General features: G+C 36.5%; 1 protein-coding gene across 4 annotated transcripts in view; it reads right to left on the reverse strand.

The window, feature by feature from the left end:
- The window catches only part of OXSR1 (oxidative stress responsive kinase 1), a 94805-nt gene that overhangs the window by 6165 nt on the left and 61816 nt on the right, over positions 1–26824 (reverse strand). For all 4 annotated transcript variants that reach the window (XM_072793368.1, XM_072793369.1, XM_072793367.1 and 1 more), the window contains exons 7-15: positions 23358–23459; positions 22130–22263; positions 17018–17066; positions 16376–16441; positions 13705–13827; positions 8184–8219; positions 4153–4299; positions 2733–2797; positions 82–134 (exon numbers count right to left, since the gene is read on the reverse strand). In XM_072793368.1, coding sequence (XP_072649469.1) covers positions 82–134; positions 2733–2797; positions 4153–4299; positions 8184–8219; positions 13705–13827; positions 16376–16441; positions 17018–17066; positions 22130–22263; positions 23358–23459 — 775 coding nt within the window. The remainder of the gene's footprint in view (positions 1–81; positions 135–2732; positions 2798–4152; positions 4300–8183; positions 8220–13704; positions 13828–16375; positions 16442–17017; positions 17067–22129; positions 22264–23357; positions 23460–26824) is intronic.

A 26824-nucleotide genomic window follows, 5' to 3' on the forward strand; every position in this document is an offset into this window, starting at 1 on the left:
TAAAGGACAAAAACATCACAATACATTTCATTAAATGATAAATTAGAAGTTATTTTGTTTTTAATGTTTTTGATGCCTCACCTCTCCCAGGAGTGAACTCGAATCGAATATCATTTAGTTCTTTTTTTGAATTCCTACAAAAGAAAACAATGTGTAAAATAAATTTCTAGATTTATGCATATTGACTTTGCCAACATATAACAGGAAAGAACTCAAGAAAGACCCCTCTATTCCCACATATCATATGATCTGTTCTATGAGCTCATATTTCAGGGCTCAAAGCAAACTACTAGGAGTGACCATCTAACTGTCATACAACCCTTTTAATTTATGTATTCTATTATTTATGTACTCATAAATTACTCTGTAATTTATGTACTCTATATAATTTATGTACCCTATATTAATCAATATAAAACCTTGGTGCTAATGGGTAAAGGGGATTAAGAGTACATTTATTGTGATGAGCACCAAGTAATGAATTGAATTGCTGAATCACTGAATTGTACAACTGAAACTAATATAGCACTGTCCGTTGATTACAGAAATAAATAGGGAAAAAAACCCACCAAAGCACAAACTAAGAAAAAACAAAACAAAAAGCCCTCATGAAAACAAAAAACAAAAAACAAAAACAAAAACAAAAAGTCCTCATGCTTTTGAGGAGATTCTTATATACCTACTCCCATCTTTAGTCCCTCTAAGATATCAAATAAACTAAGAGGAAAATGCATGAGCACAGGAAGGTATAATTAAAATGATACAGGATACGAAAGGGCTAGTATCCAAAATAATAAAAGAACTTATACAACTCAATACCAAAACCCCCCAAATAATCCAATTAAAAAATGGGCAGGAGGGATCCCTGGGTGGCGCAGCGGTTTGGCGCCTGCCTTTGGCCCAGGGCACGATCCTGGAGACCCGGGATCGAATCCCACATCAGGCTCCCAGTGCATGGAGCCTGCTTCTCCCTCTGCCTATGTCTCTGCTTCTCTCTCTCTCTCTCTCTGTGACTATCATAAATAAATTAAAAAAAAAAAATGGGCAGGATACATAAACATTTTTCCAAAGAAGACATCCAGATGGCCAACAGACATATGAAAACATCACTCATCATTAGGGAAACACAAATCAAAATCAAATGAGATATCACCTAACTCTCATCACAATCAACAACACAAGAAACAACATGTGTTGGTGAGGACGTGGAGAAATAGAATCCTTGTACACTGTTGGTGGGAATGCAAACTGGTGCAGCCACTGTGGAAAACAGCATGGAAATTCCTCAAGAAGTTAAAAATAGAAATACCATATGATCCAGTAATCACACAGTTGGATATTTACACAAAAAATACAAATACACTGATTCAAAGGAATACATGCACCCCTTTTACTGCTGCATTATTACAATAGCCAAGATACAGAAGCAGCCCAAGTGTCCATCGACTGATGAATGATAAAGAAGATGCAGTATACACATACAATTGGATATTACTCAACCATAAGAAAGAATGAAATCTTGCCATTTGCTCCATGTGAATGGAGCCAGAGAGTATAATGCTAAAGGAAGTCACTCAAAGAAGGACAAGTATCATATGATTTCATTCACATGTGGAATTTAAGAAACAAAACAAATGAACAGAGGGGAAAAAAAAAGAGACAAGCCTAAAACTAGACTCTTAACTATTCAAACCGATGGTTACCATAGGGGAGGTGGGAAGGCGGATGTGTGAAACAGGGGATGGGGATCAAGAATACACTATGAACACTCAGTAATATACAGAATTGTTGAGTTATTGTATTGTACAACTGAAACACCATAAGATAACTGGAATTAAATTAATACTGGAATTATATAGTAATAGTTAAAGAAGATCTGAGTTGTCTTAAGTGATAACTTTGTTTTATGAATAGAATGAGACCAAATTAGAACAACAGCCATTGCTAATCTAACAAGAATGCTCTGCAATCTTAATCTAACTACCTGCAAAAGGAGAGGGTTAGAATGAGCAGATTGCCACCTATGGCACTTCCTGTGAGCAATCTGTCAGAACCTATCTATATGACCCCAGCAAGAACCACTGATTTAGAACACTTTCTGTAAAACAGAGAAACAGACAATTATATCCTTAGAGGATTTTCCCTTCATCATTTTAAGAACAAGGCCTTAATAAGATCTATCACAATCAGAAAGCACTCCACTCTTGGGTCAGATGATCTGAGAGCCCATGATATATGGTCAAAATTAAAAGCCTAATCTTCAGATAAGCCAACAGACCGTACTCAATTACAGAACCTAAACCTAAACTAGTTGTTTGGAAAAAATCATTAATGGAGAAACAGCTAAGAGAATGTGTGCGCTAGTTAACATCCAAGTCCTTGTGCTGTTGCTATTACTTCTTTTTTTTTTTTTAAGATTTTATTTATTTATTTTAGAGGAGGGGAGGAGCAAGAGAGAGAATGTTAAGCAGACTCCACTGAGTGTGGAGGCCGACATGGGACTTGATCTCACAGCCCTAATATCACGACCTGAGCCGAAACCAAGAGTCAGACACTCAACTGACTATGAGGGCAACAGTATTGCATCCCTGCAATGCCCTGCCCTTGATACTGGAGGGCAAAGAATCTTGCTGGTTACTCTCAGGCACAGACTATTAGAAAAAAGAGTCACTTTCAAAGAGAAAACAGCATATTTAGAGTATTCAAAAGGTAACCAGAAGGTGTTTACTTACCTTAATCTGAGTACTAGGCTGATTGGGATCTTGGTCTCTTGTGAGCCTGCTCCTGAAGGCAGAGTCTAAAAAAGCATCGAAAGGTATAAAGTCAGCGTATAAACTACTAAGCATGAGGTGACTAATGGTCATCAGCAGAGGAAACATCCACGTGGCAGCAATTTCTTCATCTCTCAGTGAGGACAGATCAGTTGCTGGGACATTTCTTGCTATGGTAGGATGCACTTGGAGGCAGCAACAAGAGATGTCAGCCTGAGTTAAGCACAATTAGAAAGAATATTCTCAAACCCACATGAAATGCCATACAAGCTACATTTGTATTTTGTATTATTCAGATGCCTCTTTCCCTCTACAAGGGTGAAAAACAACATAGCTGGTTTTTTCCCTTTAAAAAATTCTGCCAGTGTATCATATAGCAATATACAAGGTAGGATCTAAACTAGCTGCCCCTTAGGAATCTAGCCTGGAGGTCCCAAGTCTTTTAATGACTAAACTAATCCTCTCTGAAAACTGTAAGGTATCCCTTGCTTCCTAGAGAATATACATTCTACTGAAGTTTTTTATAAAGTGAATCCAATCTTTCCATCAGTTTTCATAAAATAACTGTATCTTTCTGGATATGGTAGAAAGAAATGGGAAGCTTGCATTCGATAAAAAGGTGACATGAAGTCAACACCATGATTACCTAGAAGCTCTCAGAGCAGGTCTCCAAAGGCAGACCACCATCAGATTGCAAAAGAAAAAAATCAGAACTTCCATCTTTACCTCTTTCAGTCTAAAATGTTAGGGGAAAAAAAATGAAGTCTCTAATATTTAAGAAATGAACAGACTCTGGAAACCTCACTCCAACCATGGAGCATAAGGTCACGTGTTGCACACAGTATCTGGAGTTTCCAGAAGGCCAACAGGGAGTGATTCACAGTGGGGTCCCTTATTCCCTTGACTGCTCAGTGTATGAGGATTTAATGATATTTGTGTGTGACAAATGATGTGCATTTATAGATATTTCATCACTTCAATAAACTCAACCCTCATAAAATTGACAAATATCTTTAAAAAAAGAGTAATAAAAGAAAATCATGGATTGGAGATGTATTTATAATACAAGTGTAACTGAACAAAAAGGAAACAGAACTGACAATCCTAGTGTCAAGACGAACTTGGTCAGCTGCAGATGTAATACTGATCTCATAAAAAGTTGATGAGAATATCCCCAAATTTCTGAGGTTTGGAATGTTTCCATCACTAACTTATCTTGCTGCTTGAAAACCTGTGTGATCCTTGAAAAGCTCTATTACCTGCATACAATGAAAACTGTGAGAAGAGAATTTCTAGTTTGTTTTAAACTCCACCACAACATCAGTTTCTGCTGTCTCCATCTACCCAGAAGGCCGACCATGAAAGTGTACTCCTGCTTTACCTGAGCTGTTTTTGCTGGCTCTGCCGGGGGTGGGGGAGAGACGGGAGTTGGTTGTGCAGGCATGTGCCCGGCTGGCTGAGGTAGATGAGCAGAAATTTGTTCTGGAACTTGGAGTAAAGTACCCACGGGATCAGTTGTTGAAAATAGCTGTAAAAAACCAGACAGTGCTGCTTTAGCTGAATGGAAAGGGAAGCAAGTCTGCTGACGGGCAAGGAGAGCCTCCCGGAGTGACATTTTCAAAGCAGTTTCTGTGTAGTGCACTGGCACACCTCTACCTCTCTTGAATATTATTTCAAATGGAAGCCAAATATTTCTACTAGGTTTTTTTGTTTATAATAACTTTTTTGAGGTGTAATATCCTACTAAATTCATCCACTCTAAGTATCCAATTCAATGGTTTCTAGAAAACTTATACTTGTGCAAATATTACTACACTTTAGCTTGAGAACATTTTCATCAACTCAGTTCTCTGGTGCCCATTTACATTTGACTTCTGCTGCCACACCCAGCCCTAGGCAGCCACTGATCTACATTCTGACTTCATCAATTTGCCTTTTCTGGATCTTTCATATAAACAGAATGTATGCACTCTGTTGTATCTGGCTTATTTCACTTAGCACAGATTTTTCAAGTTCAGCCATACTAAAGCCCATATAACACTAGTTCACATATTTATTTCTAATTACATCTATTCTATTCACTTTGCCCAATAAAATAGCACCTCCAAGATACAGATTTAAGTAGTAATACTAAATTACAAAAGCTCCATTTTTCTGGGAACCTTCCATTACATAAAAAGAAAGACAATTAACCAGTGATACATTTAACATATCTGACATGCTTTTCAAAACAGATGTGAAGCTTTATAACCAACACAGACATTATATATATATATATATATATATACACATATATATAATTTTGCATGTTTGAAATATTTTTATTAATATTAAGTATGTAATGTAGGGGGAAAAAGACTGATGTTGAGTAAAAAGTCAAATTAAACATATTCAAAATTACAAGTTGATGGGGAAAAATACTAAAATTTAGAGTTGAAAGAGAATAAAACTAAAAGGGCAACAAGAGAGGCTTAATAGCTGATATTATATAAACAAAATCAAGAGAAAAAGAAGTATAATTCTGTGTTCATTTACATCACACAGAGGAAATAAAAAGTAACTCTGGTTCTGGATTTTGAAAGAAAAACAGATTGTTAAGATTAATTTTGAAAATGTTAACATTGGGCAGCCCAGGTGGCTTAGCGGTTTAGCGCCGCCTTCAGCCCAGGGCCTGACCCTGGAGACCCGGCATCAAGTCCCACGTCAGGCTCCCTGCATGGAGCCTGCTTGTCCCTCTGCCTATGTCTCTGCCTCTCTCTCTCTCTCTCTCTCTCTCTCTCTCTGTGTCTCTCATGAATAAATAAATAAAATCTTTAAAAACAACAACAAAAAGAAAATGTTAACCTTAAGTATTAGCAATATTTCAAAAGAACAGTTTCCAAATTCCAGATACATAATTACCTATAATAAGAACAGAAAGGTTAAAGAAAACCAAGCAATGAACTGATATGGAGAAACTGGAACCCTGTGCAGCACAGGTAGGAATATAGAAGAGTGCAGCCACTGTGGAAAACAGTAAGATGATTCCTCAAAACATTAAAAATAGGGCAGCCCAGGTGGCTCAGTGGTTTAGCGCAGCCTTCAGCCCAGGGTGTGATCCTGGAGACCTGGGATCAAGTCCCATGTCGGGCTCCCTGCATGAAGCCTGCTTCTCCCTCTGCCTGTGTCCCTGCCTCTCTCTATATATATCTCTCATGAATAAATAAAATCTTTTTTTAATCAAAATTTATAAAAAAAATAAAATAAAAATAGAATTGCTATATGACCCAGCAATTCCTTTCTGAGTACAGACCCCAAAGAACTGAAAGCAGGAACTCAACCAGATATTTATGCAGCCACGTTCAGAATGAAATTATTTACAACAGCCCAAAAATGAAAGCAACCCAAGTGCTATCCAGTCAATGGATAAACAAATGTGGTAGATACAGACAGTAGAATATTATTCAGCCTCAAAAGGGGAGGAAGGAAGGAAATCTGACACATATTATTACATCGATGAACCCAGAGGACATTATGCTGGGAGAGATAAGCCAGTCACAAAAGACAAATATTATATGATTCCACTTACATGAGGTACACATGGAATAGTACAATTCAGAGATGGTAGAATGGTGGCTGTCAGGGGTTGGGGGGAGGAAAAAATGGGGTGATTGTTCACCTGGAGATCAACGGTGTGAGTGTACTGGACGCCACTGAACTGTACTCTTAAACATGGTTAAGATGGTAACTTCCATGTTACATCTATTTCACCACAGATTTTTTTTTTTTTTAAAGCTTTTATTTATTTGACAGAGAGAGTGCATGGGCTGGGAGGGGCGGCGCACAGAGGGAAAGAGAGAAGCTGACTTCCCACTACGCAGGGAGCCCAATACAGCTAGATCCCAGGACCCGTAGGGTTCATGACCTAAGCCTAAGGCAGATGCTTAACCCACTGAGACACTCAAAGTAGTGAGGACAGAAGTGTGAGTATGAGGTGCCTGAGAGTCCATGTGGGGCTGCAATTAAGGCAAAAGGACATGGAGATTACAAGAACAACTTTGAATTCTTTTTTTTTTTTAAGATTTTATTTATTTATTCATAGAGACACACACAGAGAGAGAGGCAGAGACACAGGCAGAGGGAGAAGCGGGCTCCATGCAGAGAGCCTGATGTGGGACTTGATCCAGGGTCTCCAGGATCACGCCCTGGGCTGCAGGCGGCGCTAAACCACTGTGTCACCGGGGCTGCCCACAACTTTGGATAATATGTAAAATGCCCTCTCCACTCAACTGTGGAGAAATTAAGAATTAGTCAAGACAGATTAAATTAGAGTAAGAAATAATCTTAAATTCTCAGAAGATTACATAAAGAAGTTATTTCTTACACACACTTCATGTCTATCTCTGGTCAGCAGAGGCTACATTTGTATATGTGCTGCCGAAGGGAGCACAGCAGAGGCTACATTTGTTATCATCCTCATTCAGGGATGCAGATTGTGGTGGTAGGGGCAAGGGGGACCCAAGGAACAGAAGGGTTCCTTCTGTTCGCATTTCATTGTCCAAAGTAACTGCCGTGGCCATGAGTAACAAGGAATAGGGAGATGCAATTCTACCATGAAACAAAAAAAGGAGCCAGAAATCTTAGCGAACCACAGTTCTGATAGAAGTTGTCAGATACTGGGCCTGTAAATATGCTGAAATACAGTTATTTATTTTCAGGCTTAAACAATACTATGTACACAAATCCTGTACGTAATTGTGTGCAAAAATTTATATTGTATATTCCACAAATCAAGTGGAAAAAAATAGTACTTTTAAGCACAGGGCCAAAAACTGTGCTTGATTTAAGACGGCAACTGATTTAAGAGGGCAAGGTATGTATCATTAAATCAAATACCGAGCTTGGAATGCAAGCTGCCAGAAGGAAGAATGTATTACAGGATGCATACCCTGAAATGATTGTTGTCTTCAGTGATGGTTATCTTCATTGTAAGGAGCATAAGGCAGGCCAACCTAATAGTTTAGTAGGATTCCCTATCACAAGAGGCAATAACTAAAGACAAGAATCTACATCATAAGAGAAACAAAAGGGGGCGGAAACAAAAAGGAAAGATAGGATATGACAAATTCCTGGACTGATTAATGCAAAAAGACTACCTTCCACTTCAAGCTGCCCAAGACTTTAAGTCATAAAGTCAGGCAAGAAAGGAAGAAACATCTTTCTGGGTATTTAGGTCAACTTTTAAAGTGAGTGCAATGGCACCAACTTACTGCAGAAATCCATTTAAACTTAGAATTGATACCCCTGATGAAATCTGAATGCTATAAATTCTCATTCCCATTTAGGCACATATTTAAAAAAAGTGCTTAACATTAAAGCAAAACAAAACAAAAGCACATAACATTTAATGAATCAAAACCCACAACTACTTACCTCAGAATTTGATAATGATTCTTTCACTCTGGGAGACTAAAAGAAATACAAAAAATGCTTATTAACGTACAACTTAGGTTACTTGTGGTCAGTTCCAAACTGCACAGAATGTTGAAATGTAAGTAAATTCCATTTCATTTTGATCCATAAGTTAAGTCACTGGTAACTCTAGTGAAAGTTTTCTGGAAAAAGAAAATATCATGATACTATTGTATTTTTTGTCCAGGTAGCCTTTAATACATCAATGTCTTACAGTATTCTAAGAGTTCATAACTTGAGGTTTATAAGCAAACATAATGGGACTCAAGGCCTAAGTTCTCAGGCAGCAGGGAGGTCACATTCTTCAAAGTACAATTCTTTCTACTGATTATGAACATATTATATACATAAAATCTCACACTAAATATATGCCTTCAAACTAATCATTCAGCACATCCTCAAAGCAGAGTAATTTGGGTTATGGGCTTTAATGGAGAATACTCTTCAGCCAAAATTGAAAAACCAGTTGTAATCTGCCATATGAAAATAGAATCTAAATTTATTTAGTAAATCAGAAGTAGTGATTCTAGATATAGGCAACTGGAGAATACAACAACAATAACAACAACAGAAACCTCAACATATCTCTAAACAAGTATCAATTTATGGTAAATTCTACTAAGCATAAATTTAGACTACTTAAAAGCTCAAGTTAGGTTTTTGTGAACTTTCATCACCATTTTATTAAGGAAATTCAAGGTTCAAGTGATAGCTAGTAAATAACAGAGAGTATATGGCCAAATCAAAACCTTTTCTTTAAACTTAACATTTGGAAATAATTTCAAACGTAGAGAGAAAAGTTACTAGAATAAGAATAGTACAAAGAACACAAGTATACCAGATTCACCCATCATTAACCTTTTATTCTTATCTGCTTTACTATTTAGATGTTCATTTTCTCTTTTTAAATATATTTATTTCGCCAATCATATTTTTCCTGTACTGTTTGAGAATAAGTTGCATCTAACATAGCTGTTTTACCACTGAAGAGTCACTATGTATTTCTTAAGAACAGAGATATTCCCTTATATAACTTCATACTACTAAAGGTACCAACTTCAGTAAATTTCACAGTAAATTTTAATCATCTAGTGAAGGCATTTTCCAAATTCTCAGTATGCAGTAATTATTTTTCCCTTTGCAACTAATAGGCAATCTGTGGAGAGACACTTTAAGAATTGTAAACATCCTGTTCATCAAAATTCTCCCCTATACTTTGCATCCTCTGATGAACTAATCTTTATGACTGCTTTATCATGGCTATAAAATGATGATTTTCCACTCCAATACTCCTTCACACTTACCAGTCAGCACTGGTAATTTACTGTAATAATGAACTATAGTCCTTTCCCACCACTTATTTATCCACCTATTCATTTTTGGCATAGACTCATAAATCCCTATTTTTTAAAATGATTTGAAATTTATTACTGCACCTAATAATTTTGATAGTTAAATTCTCTCTAATTTGGTCAGTGGAAGCTCATTCAACTTGGCCCTTGTATTCTTTTTTCTTTTTTTTTTAAAGATTTTATTTATTTATTCATAGAGACACAGAGAGAGAGAGAGAGAGAGAGAGAGAGGCAGAGACACAGGCAGAGGGAGAAGCAGGCTCCCTGCGGAAAGCCCGACATGGGACTCGATCCAGGGTCTCCAGGATCAGGCCCTGGGCTGCAGGCAGCGCTAAACCGCTGTGCCACCGGGGCTGCCCCGGCCCTTGTATTCTAAAATTATGACTTTATTTATTTATTTATTTATTTATTTATTTATTTATTTATTTATTTATTTTTAATTTTTATTTATTTATGATAGTCCCAGAGAGAGAGAGAGAGAGAGAGGCAAAGACACAGGCAGAGGGAGAAGCAGGCTCCATGCACTGGGAGCCTGACGTGGGATTCAATCCCGGGTCTCCAGGATCGCACCCTGGGCCAAAGGCAGGCGCTAAACCACTGCGCCACCCAGGGATCCCTATGACTTTTTTTAATAAAAAAACTTTTTAGACAAAAGAAGATATTCCCAATTCATCTTGAATTTTCTGTATGTAAGCCCCAGGATCAGCCATTTCTCTAAGGAGTCCTAATTCTTTTAGTAGAGAATGACATTAAAGACTAAGACCTGAGCATAAATTGTGTTCACCGTTATTGTCTTCCTGATTCTCTGTATACCTGGTAATCTTTGATTAGATGCCAGATGCTGTGAATTTTACCTTGTTGCATGCTGATAATTTTGTATTGCTATAAATCTCTTAAGCTTTGTTCTGGAATACAGTCAAGTTACTTAGAAATTGTTTAATCCTTTTGAATATTGCTTTATGAGTTGTTAGTTGGATCTGGAGCAGTGTTCAGCCTAGGATCATATGCTCCCCCACTACTTAGACCAGACCTTTCTAAGAACTCTACCCAATGTCTTGTGAATTATAGGCTTCTCCACTCTGGCTCTCTGTGAGTGTTGGATGCTGTTATCTAGTCTCAGGTGGTTTTCTCACATGTATTTCTTGAAGAGTATTCTGCTGAACACTCAAAAGGGAAGCTCTGTAGACGTCTAAGTTTCTCTCTGTGTGCAGCTATCTTCTCCATGGTACTTTACCTTATTGATTTTATCTGCCTCAGTCTCCTTGGACTATTAGCCCTATTTCCTCAAGTCAGGAAAACATTCTTCAAGCTATAATGAAGGGAATAATCAAACAAACTGCTCCAGAACGGACATAAGTCTTAGAATGGGCAGAGAAAGAACTAAAATAGTTATTATAACTGTAATTATTACAGTTATCTTCGAGAAATAGAAACATGAAGATGTAAAAATGAACAAACACAAAATCAAACTTCTAAAATATTACAATGTCTGCAATATAAAATAGATCAAATGGGAATGACAGCAATTAGGCACTGCAGAAGAAAAAATGAACTTGAAAGCCAGCAATAGAAAATGAAACTGAGTAAAAACAGAATTTTTAAAAAGTGAAAAAAATCAGTGAACTGGCAATTTTAAGCAGCCTAGTATACAGGTTATTAGAGTCTTAAAGGTATGAAGGGTAGAAAAAAGTATTTGAAAATATAATAGCTAAAAACTGTCCCTATTTGATAAAAACTTAGAAACCCACAGATGCAAACTCAATAAATCCCAAGTACAAAAAACATGGTCAACAAACAAACCCAGGCATGCCATAATCAAATTGCTCAATATCGTTCAAAAAGGAGTATCTTAAAAGCAGCCACGGTAAAAAGACATGGAACTTCTAAAAGAACAAGACAAGGATACCAGCAGACTTCTCAACAGAAACAATACAAACAAGAATTCAGGGAAACTTCTTTAAAATACTGAAAGAAAAAAACCTATCAATTTAAAAGTCTATACCTACCAAACATATCTTTTCAAAACAAAGGTGAAATAAAGACATTTTCAGACCAAAAACCTCAAAGAAGTCACCACAAGTAGATCCATGCTACGAAAAAATGTGAAGGGAGGTTCTTCAGAAAAAAGAAAATGATATAAAAGATGGAAATGTGGATCTCTAAGAATCTTTATTATGAACATGTGCTGAATTTTGTCAAAAGTTTTTTCAGAACATATGAAAGTAAGAATACGAAAATATATTTTCGGGCAGCCCGGGTGGCTCAGCGGTTTAGCACCACCTTCAGCCCAGGGCTTGATTCTGGAGATCTGGGATGGAGTCCCACATCAGGCTCCCTGCATGGGGCCTGCATTTCCCTCTGCCTGTGTCTCTGCCTCTCTCTCTGTGTCTCTCATGAATACATAAAATCTTAAAAAAAAAAAAAAAAAAGTATGATTTTTCCTCTTGTTAGGCCTATTAGATTCTGTCAAAGTTTTTTCAGAATGTATGAAAATAGGAATGGTATTTGTTTTCTCTTTAGGCCTATTAATATCACAAGATTTCCCAATATTGAACTATCCTTGCACCCCACCTGCTTGATTATACTGTATATTTTCAATATAATTCAATCTAGTTTTAAAAGAGTTTCCTCTTACAAACGAAGTCATGTCATCAAAAATGGCTGTAACAATAACATAAGAGGGACGCCTGGGTGGCTCAGCAATTGAGCATCTGCCTTTGACCCAGGGTGTGATCCTGGAGTCCCAAGATCAAGTCCCACATCAGGCTCCTGCATGGAGCCTGCCTCTCTCTCTGCCAATGTCTCTGTGTCTCTCATGAATAAACTAATAAAATCTTCAAGGAAAAAAAAAAGAATAACATAAGAAATACAGAAAGTTATTCATTCTGAGAACAAAGTACATAATTTTCAATGCTGTTTATACACCAGTGTGTCAGGTTATAGAAAAGCTACTATAAGTATTTCAGAACTACAAAATTTCAAATAAATTTTTCTTGCAGATAGCTAGGGGATAATAATCAGAATTGAAAATACTATAATTTATCTTCCCAAATATTACTTTTTGGCCAGAGAAAAAACTGTATCAACTCTTGCACAGGAGGCTAGAACTACAAGATTCATGTATCTCTGGCTTTCTCTGATTACTTTAACATAACATTACCAAAAAGTCAATTTAAAGAGGAATCATATGAAAAAAGGAGAAAAGAAACCAGTCGTACATTTAATAAACTCGTCTAGAAATGAATATTTATATTCGTTATCTTTTGAAGAACTTTCCAAAGTTAGACCATAATAAATTTTTGCCCATTTTCATTGACAAGGTCTTTACAAACTTAGCTTGCAAAAAGACTAGACTCAGACTTCATCTGACAAGACCAACAAATATTCAGTGTTGATAAGCAAAGTCATAAGTGCTATGGTAGAGCAGATCTTTTAAGCAGAGATACACCACCTACTCACCACTCATACCACAAAAAGGTTCTAGGCAGTCAAGGCTGTGATGAATCTTAAACATTAATATTTCCCATATATATTTCTATTCCTGGGAATGAGTCCTATCAATCAACTTGAGGTATTAACTTTAGGCAAAAATAATGGAAAAAAAAAATCAAAACAAGACCTTTGTCTTCGCTGCTTATAGTGCGCGTATCCAGGATACACACACACACACACACACACACACACACACACACACACAGCGCCTATCCAGGATATACCAACTAAAGAAAGGTATACTGTTCCTCTTCAGGTCAAAGGTTAGCAGTCTTCAGGGACTGTTTTTTTAGGCTTTTGAGTTCAGTGATCTCTTCTGTAATGTCTAATCAGCCATTAATCTTATCCAGTGTATTCTCACCTCAGGCCTAGTAGGTTATATTTCTAGATTTTGCCATTTTTATATACTCTAAATATCATATTCAAAAAGATGTCAGTCTACTTTTCCATGTAGAATTAATTCCATGTAGAATTAAATGGGCTCTTACTCTTGATAACTTGCTTGAGGAAATTCTGTCACTATCTTATTTTTTATATTTTAGCTGGTTAAGCTGAACAGAACCAGAGAATATAGTATTATCTCAGAGGCTTCAGACAAAAAGAGCTCTATATTAACCATACAGTTTAACAAGACTTACTCTGAGTTGTGAAATTGCTGCTTTCCCTTCCTCACTTTCTTCATCAAATTCATCATCACTCCACTCCCAGCCACCATCTTCTGTCTTATGAAGGCGGCCACTGGAACCTGGTACTCTCCGAACCTGTACATGGATGTCGATTATGGTAGTGTTTAATATTTACTATATACACTATGTATATCTTTCACCCCTTACTTGCTCTCTGTGCTCCACTACCTGTCTTTACTCCAACCACTGACTTTCCCTATGCTCCTATACTCTTGGACCCAAACATCATCCAAATCCTTATGTGAAGTCACAGGCCAAATCTTATTAATGGTTTCACATTCTGAGAGGTTTAAAAAATTTTTTTTAAAAACCTCAGCCCTCAAAATAAAACCAAGATAAAGAAGATTCTTTTTTTTTTTTAATTTTAAAAATCACAATTATACCTTCAGTTTCAAGAGTACTGTAGCTGTGTAAGTTTTTCATTTTGGCATACTCTTCTTCAATTTATATTTTTCTCTCTAAGTAATGTGTTCTAATTATTCCCCCTAGGTTTTTTTGGTTTTAGGAACTATCTACTACTGGACTTCCAACTATGAAAGATGAGAACTTAATCCTATTATCAACCCCTCTGACTCTTTTCTCAAGATACAGTGAAATTTTGGTTAAATCGATCTTTTTCAGTATTTCCATGACATGATTATATAAATGAGATAATTAAGCCTAATTGTATAATTACCTTTCTTTCCTGTATAACTCTTGTTTCCAAGAATTAATATTTTTCTTATCTCTATGTACTTGTCATATTTAACCTCCAATTCTCTCCCAGCTGTGTAAATCCCCTCTCACCACATTGCTATACTTTAGGTACTAATCAGGATTATCTTCTTGAGGAAGACCGTCACCCAAGCCTCCTGATCTGCTCCACCCTAGACTGGTTTCACGCCAGGTCTGGACTTCAGATCTCACTCTATCACCTGCCACATGACTCCCTCTTTCTCAGTTTAAGCACTTCCTCCATTAACATGGCATGTTAATTAAAGCCATGCATTTCGCAACTTTTCTTGATTCCAACCCACACTTCACTTACAGTTTGTCTGTTTTTAAAAAAAGGTCTAGGTTAGTAGAAATCACTTTCTTTCATAACATTGTATACAACTGCTTTGTTGTGACCAGACGCACAGAGGAGCTACTAATGTCACTACAATTCCAATCCTGTCCATGATCTTTTCCCCTTCTCTGGAAGCTATAGGATCTTCTTTTTGCCTCTAGTATTCCGGCAATGTGCCTTAGTGCTGGCCCATTTCCATTCATTGTGCCACATACTTGGGCTCTTTCAATCTGGAAATTTGTGACTATTCTTTTTGGAAACTTTTCTTGAATTATTTCTTCAGTGACTTCCTTTCTTCTGTTTTCTCCATTCTGCTTTTCTGGAACTTTTTACTCAAAGACTGAACCTTCTCAAATAATCCTCTAATGCTTTTGTCTTTTTTTTTCCTGTTCTCTATCTCTTGGCCTTTTGGCTTTATTTTCTGGGAAATTTCCTCAGCTTCACCACACATCCTGTGTATTAAAACTATTTTCATTTCTTCTATAATGTTTCCCATTTCCAAGAGCTTTTTATTCATGGTGGTGTCAGTGTATAAAAGCTCCTCTTTTTAAGTAATAGCTTTATTAAGATATAATTCATATACCACATAATTGACCCATTTAAGGTATACATCATTTTTTAGTATATTCCAAGCTGTGAAACCATCTCCATAATTAAATCTAGGTCACTTTCATCACTCCTCCATACTGCAAAAAAATCCCAGACCCATTAGTAGTCACTGTCCATTTCTGTATAATACCAGTCCTGGGCAACCTCAAATCTACTTTATGTCTACACATTTGCCTATTCTGGACATGTCATATAAATAGAATCATATACTTTGTGGTCTTTTGTAACCAGTTTCTCATGATTAGCATAATGTTTTAAAGGTCCATCTATATTATGACATCTGTCAGTACTTCATTTCTTTTTATTGCTGAATAATATTCTATCTTATGGACATGTGACATTTATGTATCTATTCATCCATAGATGGATAATCAGGTTGTTTTCACTTTTTAGTTATTATGAATAATGCTACTGGGAACATTCATGTACATATCTTTGTGTGTATGTTTCCAATTCTCCCACATATGCCGAGGAATGGAATTGCTGGGTCATACGGCAGCTTTGTTTAGTTTTTTTTAGAAACCGCCAGACTACTTTCTAAATGACTGTACCATTTCACACTTTTATCACTAGCAAGTGACGGTTCCAATTTCTCTACATCTTTATCCCACTTGTTGTCTTTTTTTATTATAGTCCTCCTAATATGTCTTGATTGTTTTTTGTGTAGTGTGAAGAAAGGGCCAAATGTCACAACTCACTCTGGTAGCTACAAACAATGATTTAACAGTCTAGAATTAATTCATCAATTGTGTAACATACCTTTTCATTCTAGTAGACAGCAAACCTAAACATACTAGAGTAATTATATTTGATGAATGAATATATCAAAGATTGCTAAAAGAAAGGATTGGAAAAAAGTGAGTAATACTTACAATTATTAACAAAGCATCACTTAACATATACTTTTAAAATGCAGAAGTAAGTTTAACCAATTTCCTAGGAAACCAGAGTTAAATCCCCATTTACCTTTTTAGCTCTTTCAGAAATAGTTGGTGCCCTCTGCAGTATTTTTTCTTGAAGAAATTCTTTATTCTGGAGAAGAAAAATAAATTTTTTTCTTACAAGTTTTACCAAACCAAAGAAACTGACACAGAAATATTCATTACAATTAAAGTAATTGTACATTACTACCACAGTTTCCCAATTTGGACAGAGCTTTAGTGTACTGAATGAACCAGGATCTATGAAAAGCTTGTTTTACCCTATATTCTTTGGGACCATGGTCCCACATTTCTAACTACAGTAAAATCCCACTTATCTGTTCTCTTTGGGAAATGAGATGTTTACTAATTCCGTAGTAAACCCTGAAATAAGAGTTCAGTATTTTTCAAAGATTATATTTATAATGGCAAAAGTTAATATGCATTGTCCCTGTTATAAATTTAACCTGATGTTTAAATTAATTTATATGAAAAATACATTTATTAATTCTAGAGCATGTATCTTAATTACCAAAAATTATACAGATAATGCCCCCAGCTTTTATTTGATCTACCATCACTTTTCCAAACATTATCATTTAAGAAAAAGCAACTTTGGGCAGTGAATCTAATTTAGGTAACTGAGGAGTATCACATGAACATAAAATCAAAAGTAAGAATTTCCTACCTTTGCTTTTTGGAAAAATTTGTGCCTTAACAGTTCTGCTGCTGTTGGTCTAAAACCAGAAAAGAATGTTTTAATAGTTAATTCAAGTGTAACTGTGGGTTTCCATCTTCAAAAATGAAAACATGAGTTCTTGAGCAGCAAGATAAAATCTCAGTGTTCTTCACTTTCCTTAACGGGCTAAAAAGCAAAAAGCAGGATAAACTAACTCGGTACAAGACACTGAGTAGAGAAGAAAACTCAAACAGAAATGTTGATTATAATTATTGTAGGTCCTTTGCAAAATTCATTAGTGAAATGTTTCTTTTGGAATCATGACTTCTTAGTGGCTTCCAAAATATTTGCTATTCTTTTCCCAAGAATATCATTTTCCAGGAAGACTAGATAATATTTACTTTAACAAGGCATAAAAATATATTTAACTTCACAAAGAGGAAATGGACCAAATGAAGTCTTATGTCTCTTAACATATGCCTGCCTGCCTGCCAGCCTTCAACTTCAAGAGACTCTACAAGTAATGTATATATTCTCCCAAATGAATCTCAACTCAGTTTTTAACTCAAATGTACAACTGGAATAAAGGCATCATCACTGTCAAATGTACAAATTTTTAGTATGACTGAGAATAAAGAATAAAAAATCCTACACTTAAGAGACTGGATCTGGTACACCGCACATCTACCACATAACCCTCTCTAAGGTTCTGTATTATCTGGTCAAGCCCCTGAAGGCAGTGGTTCTTAAACATGACTGCATTATAATAGCTAGGACTTTCAAGACAAATCCTGACATCCAGGCTATATCCTGTACCAATTAAAGCAGAATCTGTGGGGGAAAACCCATGCACTGGTAGTTTTGAAAACTCCTCGGGTGATGCTAATGGGCACTCATGCTGGAGAACCAGAGCCTCAAAGGATTACTGTACAGATTAAGAGAACAGATGTAAAAGTGTGATACAAATTGAAAGTAGACATTACCCTTCCTATTTTTTCATTCAGTCAGGATTTCATTATATTCAACAGTTTGTACAACATTGCTTTTTATGATTCATCCCTTTCTTCTAGGATCATTTCCTTCTTTCCAAGGAAAAACTTCTAGTTCTTGAAGTGATAAAATGTGGCTGGAAACTCTATTTTTGTCTGAAAAAATCTTGATTCCATAGTTATTCTTGAATAGTAGTTTGACTAGATGGAGAATTGTGGGTTAACAGTTATTTTCTCTCAGCATTGTTCCAGCATATTCTGGCCCCTAGGCCTTTACTGTTATTACTAAGAAAGTGGCAGTCAGTCTAACCTGCTATTTCTCAGTAGGTAATCTGCCCCCGTAGCTTGCATTTAATTTAACACATGCTCTTTGACTTTGTATCCGGTTTTGTGACCTGTGTACAAATGGAGAAAGGGAAATACTGCTTGGAATGCTGGGGGTGGGGTGGGGTGATTCTTTAATCTGAGAATATAGATATTTCATTAATTCTAGAAAATGCTCAGCCATTATTGCTTTTAATTTTGTTTCTCCCATTTTCTATCATCTCTCCTGGAAAGTCTATACATACATCTATATGTATATACATGTGCATGCACACACACTAAACCTTTCCATTCGATCCCCCATTCATCTTTCTTTTATATTTCCATTAACAAAAAATCTTTCTGTGCTGCATTCTGAGCAATTTCCTCAGTATACTGTAGTGTGATGAAGTTAAGAGCAGAAACTCCGTAGTTAAAACTGTATGGGTTGGAATTCTAGCTCCAACATTTATTAACTGTGTGACCTTGGGCAATGTCACATAACCTCTCTGTGACTCAGTTTCTTCATTTGTAAAACAGGAAATAACAGTGCCATCCTCATAGGTTTACTGTAAAAATTAAATGAGATGATATATGTGGTGTTTATAAAAGTACTTGGTAACTTATCAGTAGTCAATAAATTACCTCTTTTTTGTTTTATTGGCTGTTCTGTTTAACAATCTACTGAAGTTGTTTTGTTTTTTTAACGTAGAAATGTTCTGGGATCCCTGGGTGGCGCAGCGGTTTGGCGCCTGCCTTTGGCCCAGGGCGCGATCCTGGAGACCCGGGATCGGATCCCACATCGGGCTCCCGGTGCATAGAGCCTGCTTCTCCCTCGGCCTATGTCTCTGCCTCTCTCTCTCTCTCTCTCTCTCTCTCTCTGTGACTATCATAAATAAATAAAAATTGAAAAAAAAAACAAAAAAAACGTAGAAATGTTCTAAATAAGGTATAATTTTGATTTACAAACTGGAAATAAGATGTTCTATAGCTTCTAGATATTTTTCTTTTATCTTTTTAAATAATTTTAGGCTTACAGAAGAGATACAAAGATAGTAGAGTTCCTATATAACTGTCATCAGCTTCCCTCAATGTTAACATTTTACATAACCATGGTATAATTATCAAAAAAGTTAACTAAAAATATTAACATTGCTACAGACTTTAAAACATTAATATTGGTACAATATTATAAACTACAGGCTTTATTTAGATTTCCCGAATTTTGCACTAATATCCTTTTTCTGCTCCAGGATCTAGCCGTTTCACTTTTAGCCTTCATGTCTCCTTTATATCCTCCAATCTGTGAGACTTTCTCAGTCACCCCTTTCCTTACTCCTGAAGAGTGTTGTTAAGGGAGTTTATAGCACATTCCTCAATTTGGGTTTATCTGATGTTTTCTCATTACAGACTGAAGTGAAAAATTTGGGGAAGGAATACCTCGGAGGTGATATGCCCTCTGCCTTTTATCCTATCTGGGAGTATATAATCATCAGTTTGTCTTATTAGATGATGTTAAACTAGATCACTTGTGAAGGAGGTGTCCGCCAGGTGTCTCCACGTTAAAGCTATTTTTCCTTTTTCATCTTCTATTTATCAGAACACTAAGTCTAGTGTCAAGGGAATCTGCTAAGTTTTAAATTTTAGTTACTAGCAGCTCCATTTGTTTTGCTTTTTAGTCAAGTCATATTATTCTTTTTTTATGGTTTTGATTTCCTCCATTAGGATTTTAATTATTTTAAACATACTTATAGTCTTTTCAGGTATCTTTGCATCATCCAAAGTTCTTGGAGCACTAATCCTTCTGCTTGCTGTGTCTGCTGATTCTAGTCTGCTATGTTTGCTGACTCTAGTCTGCTGTGTATTTTATAATTTCAGCTTGAGATCTCTTCAGGGCATTACTTGCAGGAATCTCATCGATCTGGAATTTGGAACAATTCAAACGGTCCAGTTTTCTAATTGCTTCTGCCAGAAATAAAACTGGCTTGGCAATAATTTTTTTTATTCTTTAATTTGGTGGGTTCCTGGATAATATGGGTCGTATAAATTCAGACTCTCAACTTACAGAATGTCCAGGTCAGAGGACTGGATTATTCAGGAGAGATTTGTGTTTTTGTGATGATGGTCATATATTTTGTCTTCTGGTCTGTCCTTTTACTCAGAAGGCTGACTTGAAAAGGTGCTAGCCATAAACAGGGATCTCAGTTCAGAATCCCCATTGGCTACGGCCCAATATTTCATTTCCAGCCCCCATATGGAAGTTAGAAATCTAACCGAGCGTGTTATTAGAATGAAGAGTGTCCCACTGAGGGTAGCTACAGGATTAGCTCATGGTATTTCTTCTCTGAGTTAGGTCTTCCTTATTATTTCTAGCACTCAAGGGCCTCCCTTTAATTGCAACCTTATCTCTGGATTTGGTTTTGTAAATTTGACAAATTTATTCAGCATTTCTAGGTATTTGTAACAAAAGAATTGTTATTCTAGTCAATTAAGCAGAAGCAAAAGTGTTCCCTATCTTTTATACCAATTTATTCAGAAATAGGAAAAAAGTTCTAACAGCAGAGGTTTGAACTTTGCTACCTGTTTTCTTACCCTTTCCAGTATTTCCAACAGTAAATTCTGAAGCCTCATGAAATATACTAAAGACATGACTAAGGATGTCAAATAAAATATTTATTTTTGTTATCATTAGAGAAATCAAAATTTAAAAATTCTCAGTGCTAAAAAAATGAGTGAAATATATATGCGAAATAGAAAAATGAGATACAGTGGAAACAGCCCTAGCTAAGGAATCAGAGATTTTTTTTTTATGAAGGTTTTATTTATTTATTCATGAGAGACACAGAAAGAGGCAGAGACACAGGCAGAGAGGGAGGAGAAGCAGGCTTCATGCAAGGAGCCCAATGTGGGACTCGATCCCAGGAATCCAGGATCAGTCCCTGAGCCAGCTTTCAGAAATTTTGGATTCAAGTCCCATCTCAATAACTAGGTAGAGGTGGCTGACCTCAAAGATAAAATGCTGACTCAATGACTTCCTACATCTATTTGATTCTGTTTAATTCATAAAGATACATACCTTAGATTATCATATTTATTCACTTACTTGCCATCCAATCTGTCTAGTGTTACAAGTAAGTGCTTTGCATTTTTGGTCTACTCATTAAAATATCTTTCCAACAAGGCAATACATATGATTATTTGGCATTAGATATAACATTTGCTATGTGTATTTCTTTTATTATTAAAATTATAAACAGTATTAAAATAATTGCTTATGACTTTTAATACAAATTGAAAACAAGCTATCCCACTAACATGGGATTTTATTAACACAGAATTCACAACATATAAATTTTTAAAAAGTTAACCAGGGCAGCCCAGGTGGCTCAGCGGTTTAGCGCCGCCTTCAGCCCAGGGTCTGATCCTGGAGTCCCGGGATCGAGTCCCATGTCAGGTCCCTGCATGGAGCCTGCTTCTCCCTCTGTCTGTGTCTCTGCCTCTCTCTCAATCTCTCTCTCTCTCTGTTTCTTATGAATAAATAAATAAAATCTTAAAAAAAAATTAACCAGGAAAAAAAAAATTAACCAGGAAACATGAATTTTAGAATATGCCATATACTAAAAAGAAGGGAGAAAGTTAATTCATTCATTTCCAATCTAGTTGTAACAGTCTCTCTATATTTTTTCTAAAGTTTGTATTCAAGTAGATATAAATATATTTGCATACACACAAATAATTTACTTCACATGAATTTATGTATGTACTAGACTTCCCACAATGGTTTACAATATTAGATGAAGAGAAACATAAGCTTTAACTCATATTTTACCTTTTTTCCGGATCCTTTTGAAGGCACAATGAAATCATTTTCCTAAATGATTTTCCATATTTTTTCAGCATTTCTTTGTCTTGAACACCAGTTTCCAAAGAAGGAGGATCATTTTGTAGTGTCAGCATTAGAACCTGGAAGAATTTTCAATATAATATAAACTTCTGACAACTCAGTAAAGTATTGTGGCCAGAAGTCTTCAGTATAAACAGCTTCTCAACACATAAGCAGTTCACTACTGGACTAGTTATTGGAACTCAGAGTTATTTGGATATTTTCCACACAAATAATATCCTACAGATAGCTGGCTTCCCAGGTGAAATGCCCACAAGGGCCCAACTGTATCAGCACTGAATGACCTTTAGTTAGAACCCTTTCTTCATGTCCTCTGTTTCCATTTTTATACTGCCAAACCATAAAAAAAAATTTTAAATCACAACAAATATAAGAATAAAACTCAATCAAGTAATAAATAATAAAATAATAAAAATAAATAATAAATATATAAAGCCATAGCAAAATTAAAAATGTGATCTTGCTGATTTTATTTATTCATAGCTCTGTTTTAACGTGACCCCTTATAATCTGGCCTTCTCTTCCAGAACTCCTCAGCCACTTCTATCACAGAAATCACTGATGATGCCTAGGTAACAGCCTTTTTTAGTTCTCACTCCTCCTACCTTCTCTGCAGTAACTGACAATTTTGATTATTCTGTCCATCCTAAGTCTCTTCCTTCTTTTTGACTTTCATGGCAACATACTAGCTTGATGCACGTAGGTATTAGTCATGAAGGTCATATTTACATAGTGGGATTTAGGGTGATTTTTTTATTCTGTGTGACTTTTTTATAAAAGCACAAGCCAATTTCCAAACACATAATCAACAGTAAAGAATAAAAGGGGGCTGTAGTCAGAATTAATACATGCTTTTCAGATTCAATTTATATTTACTGAAATGATATCACTAAAGCATAGAGGTATTTCTCATTCTGAGCAAACAGGCTAACATGTATGTCTGGGCTACAATTACAGGACTCACTGCCTGCATATAAACCTCATTTCCTCCCCCAACTCCTTTTAAAAAATAAACCATTCCTTTAGCCTCAAAATAGCTTCCCACTTTACAGTTTTAAAAACTCATCCTTCTCAAATCCATTTATTCCTAGGAGCAGGCTCTGAAAAGAAACTGGGACATGAGCTAGAGTGGTATTTTGACTATGAACTTCACCTTCATTGGGGGATACTTATGATAAGGAGCCGCCCCTGTGGCCAGTTCAATTGCTGTGATCCCGAAACTCCAGATGTCAGCTTTGAAATCATAGCCTCGGACCTGTAAAGAACATAAAGATGTACATGGTTATTTTTAACACCCTAAAAGCACTTTAACTTAATTCAATTTATTTTTGTTAGTAATGTCTACACCCAATGTGGGGCTTGAACCCATGACCCTAAAATCAAGTGTAGTATGTCCTTCTGGCTGAGCCAGCAGGCACCTCTAAAAAGCACTTTTAAAAGGTACCTTCTAATATGTATCAAGAACCATGGAAGCATTCATAAGCTTTTTTTTTTTTTTAAGATTTATTTATTCATAATAGAGAGAGGCAGAGACACAGGAAAGGGAGAAGCAGGCTCCACGCAAGGAGCCCGACGTGGGATTTGATCCCGGGTCTCCAGGATCACGTCCTGGGCTGAAGGCAGCGCTAAACCGCTAAGCCACCTGGGCTGCCCAGTTCATAAGCTTTAAACCATGAAAATAATCTAGGTAAAAGCCAAAGGTACTTGATAACAGAAGAAAAAAGAAAAAGCAATCTGAATGAACATTCCCCAACAAAGGGGAAATTATTAAGTATGGAATATTCACTTAAATGTTATATAGTCAACTAAAAGCTATGTAAATGAATTTTATATGAAAATATGGAAAACCACTCATGATACAGCATTTATGAAGAAAAAAGAACACAAAATTCTTCACAAGTTTTGATACTTATTACAGAAGTATATAATCTGTTCATTTTTTAGAAAAAGGATAGAACTAGAACATAATTATTAGGCAGTAGTGCTAAGTCTTTCGCTTTCCAAATTTTCTGATATGGTATTATCACCTGAATTTTTATAAATGAAAAAGGATACAAGGGGTATGAATATTTTCAAAGTTGATGTGAAAATATTGCGAAATTTCTGTCCTTTTATACTGCCATGAAAACATTATAAAATTAAATATTTTCATTTTCTATTCTAAGCAACACAGAAGAAACAGGTAGGAGGAGTGTATGGTTTGAGACCTGAAATTGAAGCTCCATATAATATGCTGCCTTGACATCTGGCAAAAGTAAGTGGGCCTCTAATGAACTAAATGCAAGTTCCCCTCCTCTCCCCAGTCTTCTAAGGATAAGGTCCCTTGCCCAACAACCCTGCTTATTAACTGGGCCAGGCCAAGTTCTTGCTCAGGCTTGAGTAGCAGATTTCAGCTCCCTAACAGCCCTCAGAATTATTCAAACAAGCCAGTCACCCTCACAAGGAATCTGGAAACCAAGAGGCACCTCACTCTCTTGATACTATAAAGGCTGTTTCCCATGGCAACTGTTTATTCACTCTCTTTCGGAGTGCAGCCCTCCGTGTGATGTGTAGTGTGGTCCTCCCTGCAGCTGTGTGTGTACGTGACTAATAAACTGCTGTCAGTCTCACCAGTCCGATGTCAGGTGTTCAGCATCTGCAGAGTGGGAGTGCTTCCCACCAAAAGCATGAATACAGGTATTACATACAACAGAGTTAAAATTAAAAGTGAATTCAGTTCTCCATACTGACTTTGATATACTTAAAAGACATTTACATAAAACATCTATAGGAAGCTAGAAACCTCCATCTAGAGGCTTAGGAAATAAGACTGGCATGGATATAAGTTAGAAAACATAATAGGTGGGGGCCACCTGGTTGGCTCAGTTAGTAGAGCATACAATTCTTGATCCTGGGGTTGTGGGTTCAAGCCCCACCTTGGGTGTAGAGATTATTTAAAAATAAAAACTTAAAAAAAATAAAAAAATAAAAAAAAATAAAAACTTTAGGTGGGGGTGCCTGGGTGGCTCAGTCAGTTAAGCATCTCAGTCTTGATTTTGGCTCAGGTGATGATCTCAGGGTCATGAGATCAAACCCTGCATTGGGCTCTGCACTGAGAGTCTGCTTATCCCTCTCCTGGCTCGGTCACGCTCCCTGTCTCAGATAAATAAAACCTTAAAAAAAATCTTTAGCGGGGCAGCCCTGGTGGCGCAGCGGTTTAGCACCGCCTGCAGCCTAAGGCGTGATCCTGGAGACCCTGGATCGAGTCCCACTTCCTGCATGGAGCTTGCTTCTCCCTCTGCCTGTGTCTCTGCCTCTCTCTCTCTCTCTCTCTGCAACTCTATGAATAAAAAAAAAAAAATCTTTCGGGGCACCTGGCTGGCTCAGTTTGTAGAGCACACAACTCTCAATCTCAGGGTTGAGTTTAAGGCCCCCCACTGCTGTGGAGCCTACTTAGAAACGAATGAATGAATGAGCGAGTGGATAAATCTTTAAAAAGAGGACACAAAAAACTAAAAAGAAAATATAATAGGTAGGAAGTGGAGATAAGACTAACTAGTGAGAGAAGAATTTAAGAACGAGGTCCGGGGAAATAAAAGGAAAGGCAGAAAAAAAGTCAGAGACACAGCCTGGCTCGAGAGGTAGGGGAAGAATGAGCAAACTACACTAGGGAAGCTAAAGACGTAAGTAAAGGTGGAAATGATCAACTATTTCAAATGACAAGAGAACACTGTTGACAAGGAATAAGAAATAAGCACTGATTTGAGAATTAGCAGAGTTTCCGTAAGATGATTAGATGAGCAACATCCGACTGTAGTTGTTGGAGAACAAACGGGAAATGTGGTTGTGGGCAAAACTAGTCCTTCAAGAACCATAGCAGTGAAACTACATGTACAAAGATTAGGTCATTTAATTTGTAACATGGAAACTATTAAGCCAATCTTCATTATATTATTCCTTAGATCATATGTGGCATAAATCTTTAGTTTCATATATCATTTGTAAAGAGCTATTGGTTTGTATTTCCCAAAGTTCCCAAAGTTAACCTTGCACTCGTATCCTCTACTTTTCAAAGTTCCCATTAAGCCATTTGGCTTATATGAAAGATCTATGGTAGTACGTGTTTACGCCATCAAAAGAAATTGGAAGAGGATTTTCACTTTTACAAAAAAAGTGAAAATGACATTCGGTATTTGCTTTCTAGTCAGCTATTATAGAGGAAGTGCCCATACCGAGCAGTGAGACTGGTGTCACCAGGCTCCTTCCCAAGGAACTACACTCAGCATCAGGCCACCATAGCTTTCAACTGTGAGCATCTATGCTTTATCTCAATTTATTTTGTGTGTTCAATAGCAAGATACATTCTGTGGTATCAGAAAGGCCTAAATGAGGTTATTTTGGGGTCTGGGGATGCTATAAAATTTTTACAAATAAATTAGTGGTAATTGGGAGGAGGGCGGGGGGTGGGGGTGAATGGTGACGGGCACTGAGGGGGGCACTTGACGGGATGAGCGCTGGTTGTTATTTTGTATGTTGGTAAATTGAACAATAAAAAATAAATTTATTATTGAAAAAAATAAATTAGTGGTAATTTCTTCTTTGCTTTGTACCATTTCAGCTTACAAAAGGTTTCACAGAACA

Source organism: Canis lupus, chromosome 22 (assembly GCF_048164855.1).
Source record: "Canis lupus baileyi chromosome 22, mCanLup2.hap1, whole genome shotgun sequence".
In the NCBI taxonomy this organism is placed as follows: domain Eukaryota; kingdom Metazoa; phylum Chordata; class Mammalia; order Carnivora; family Canidae; genus Canis; species Canis lupus.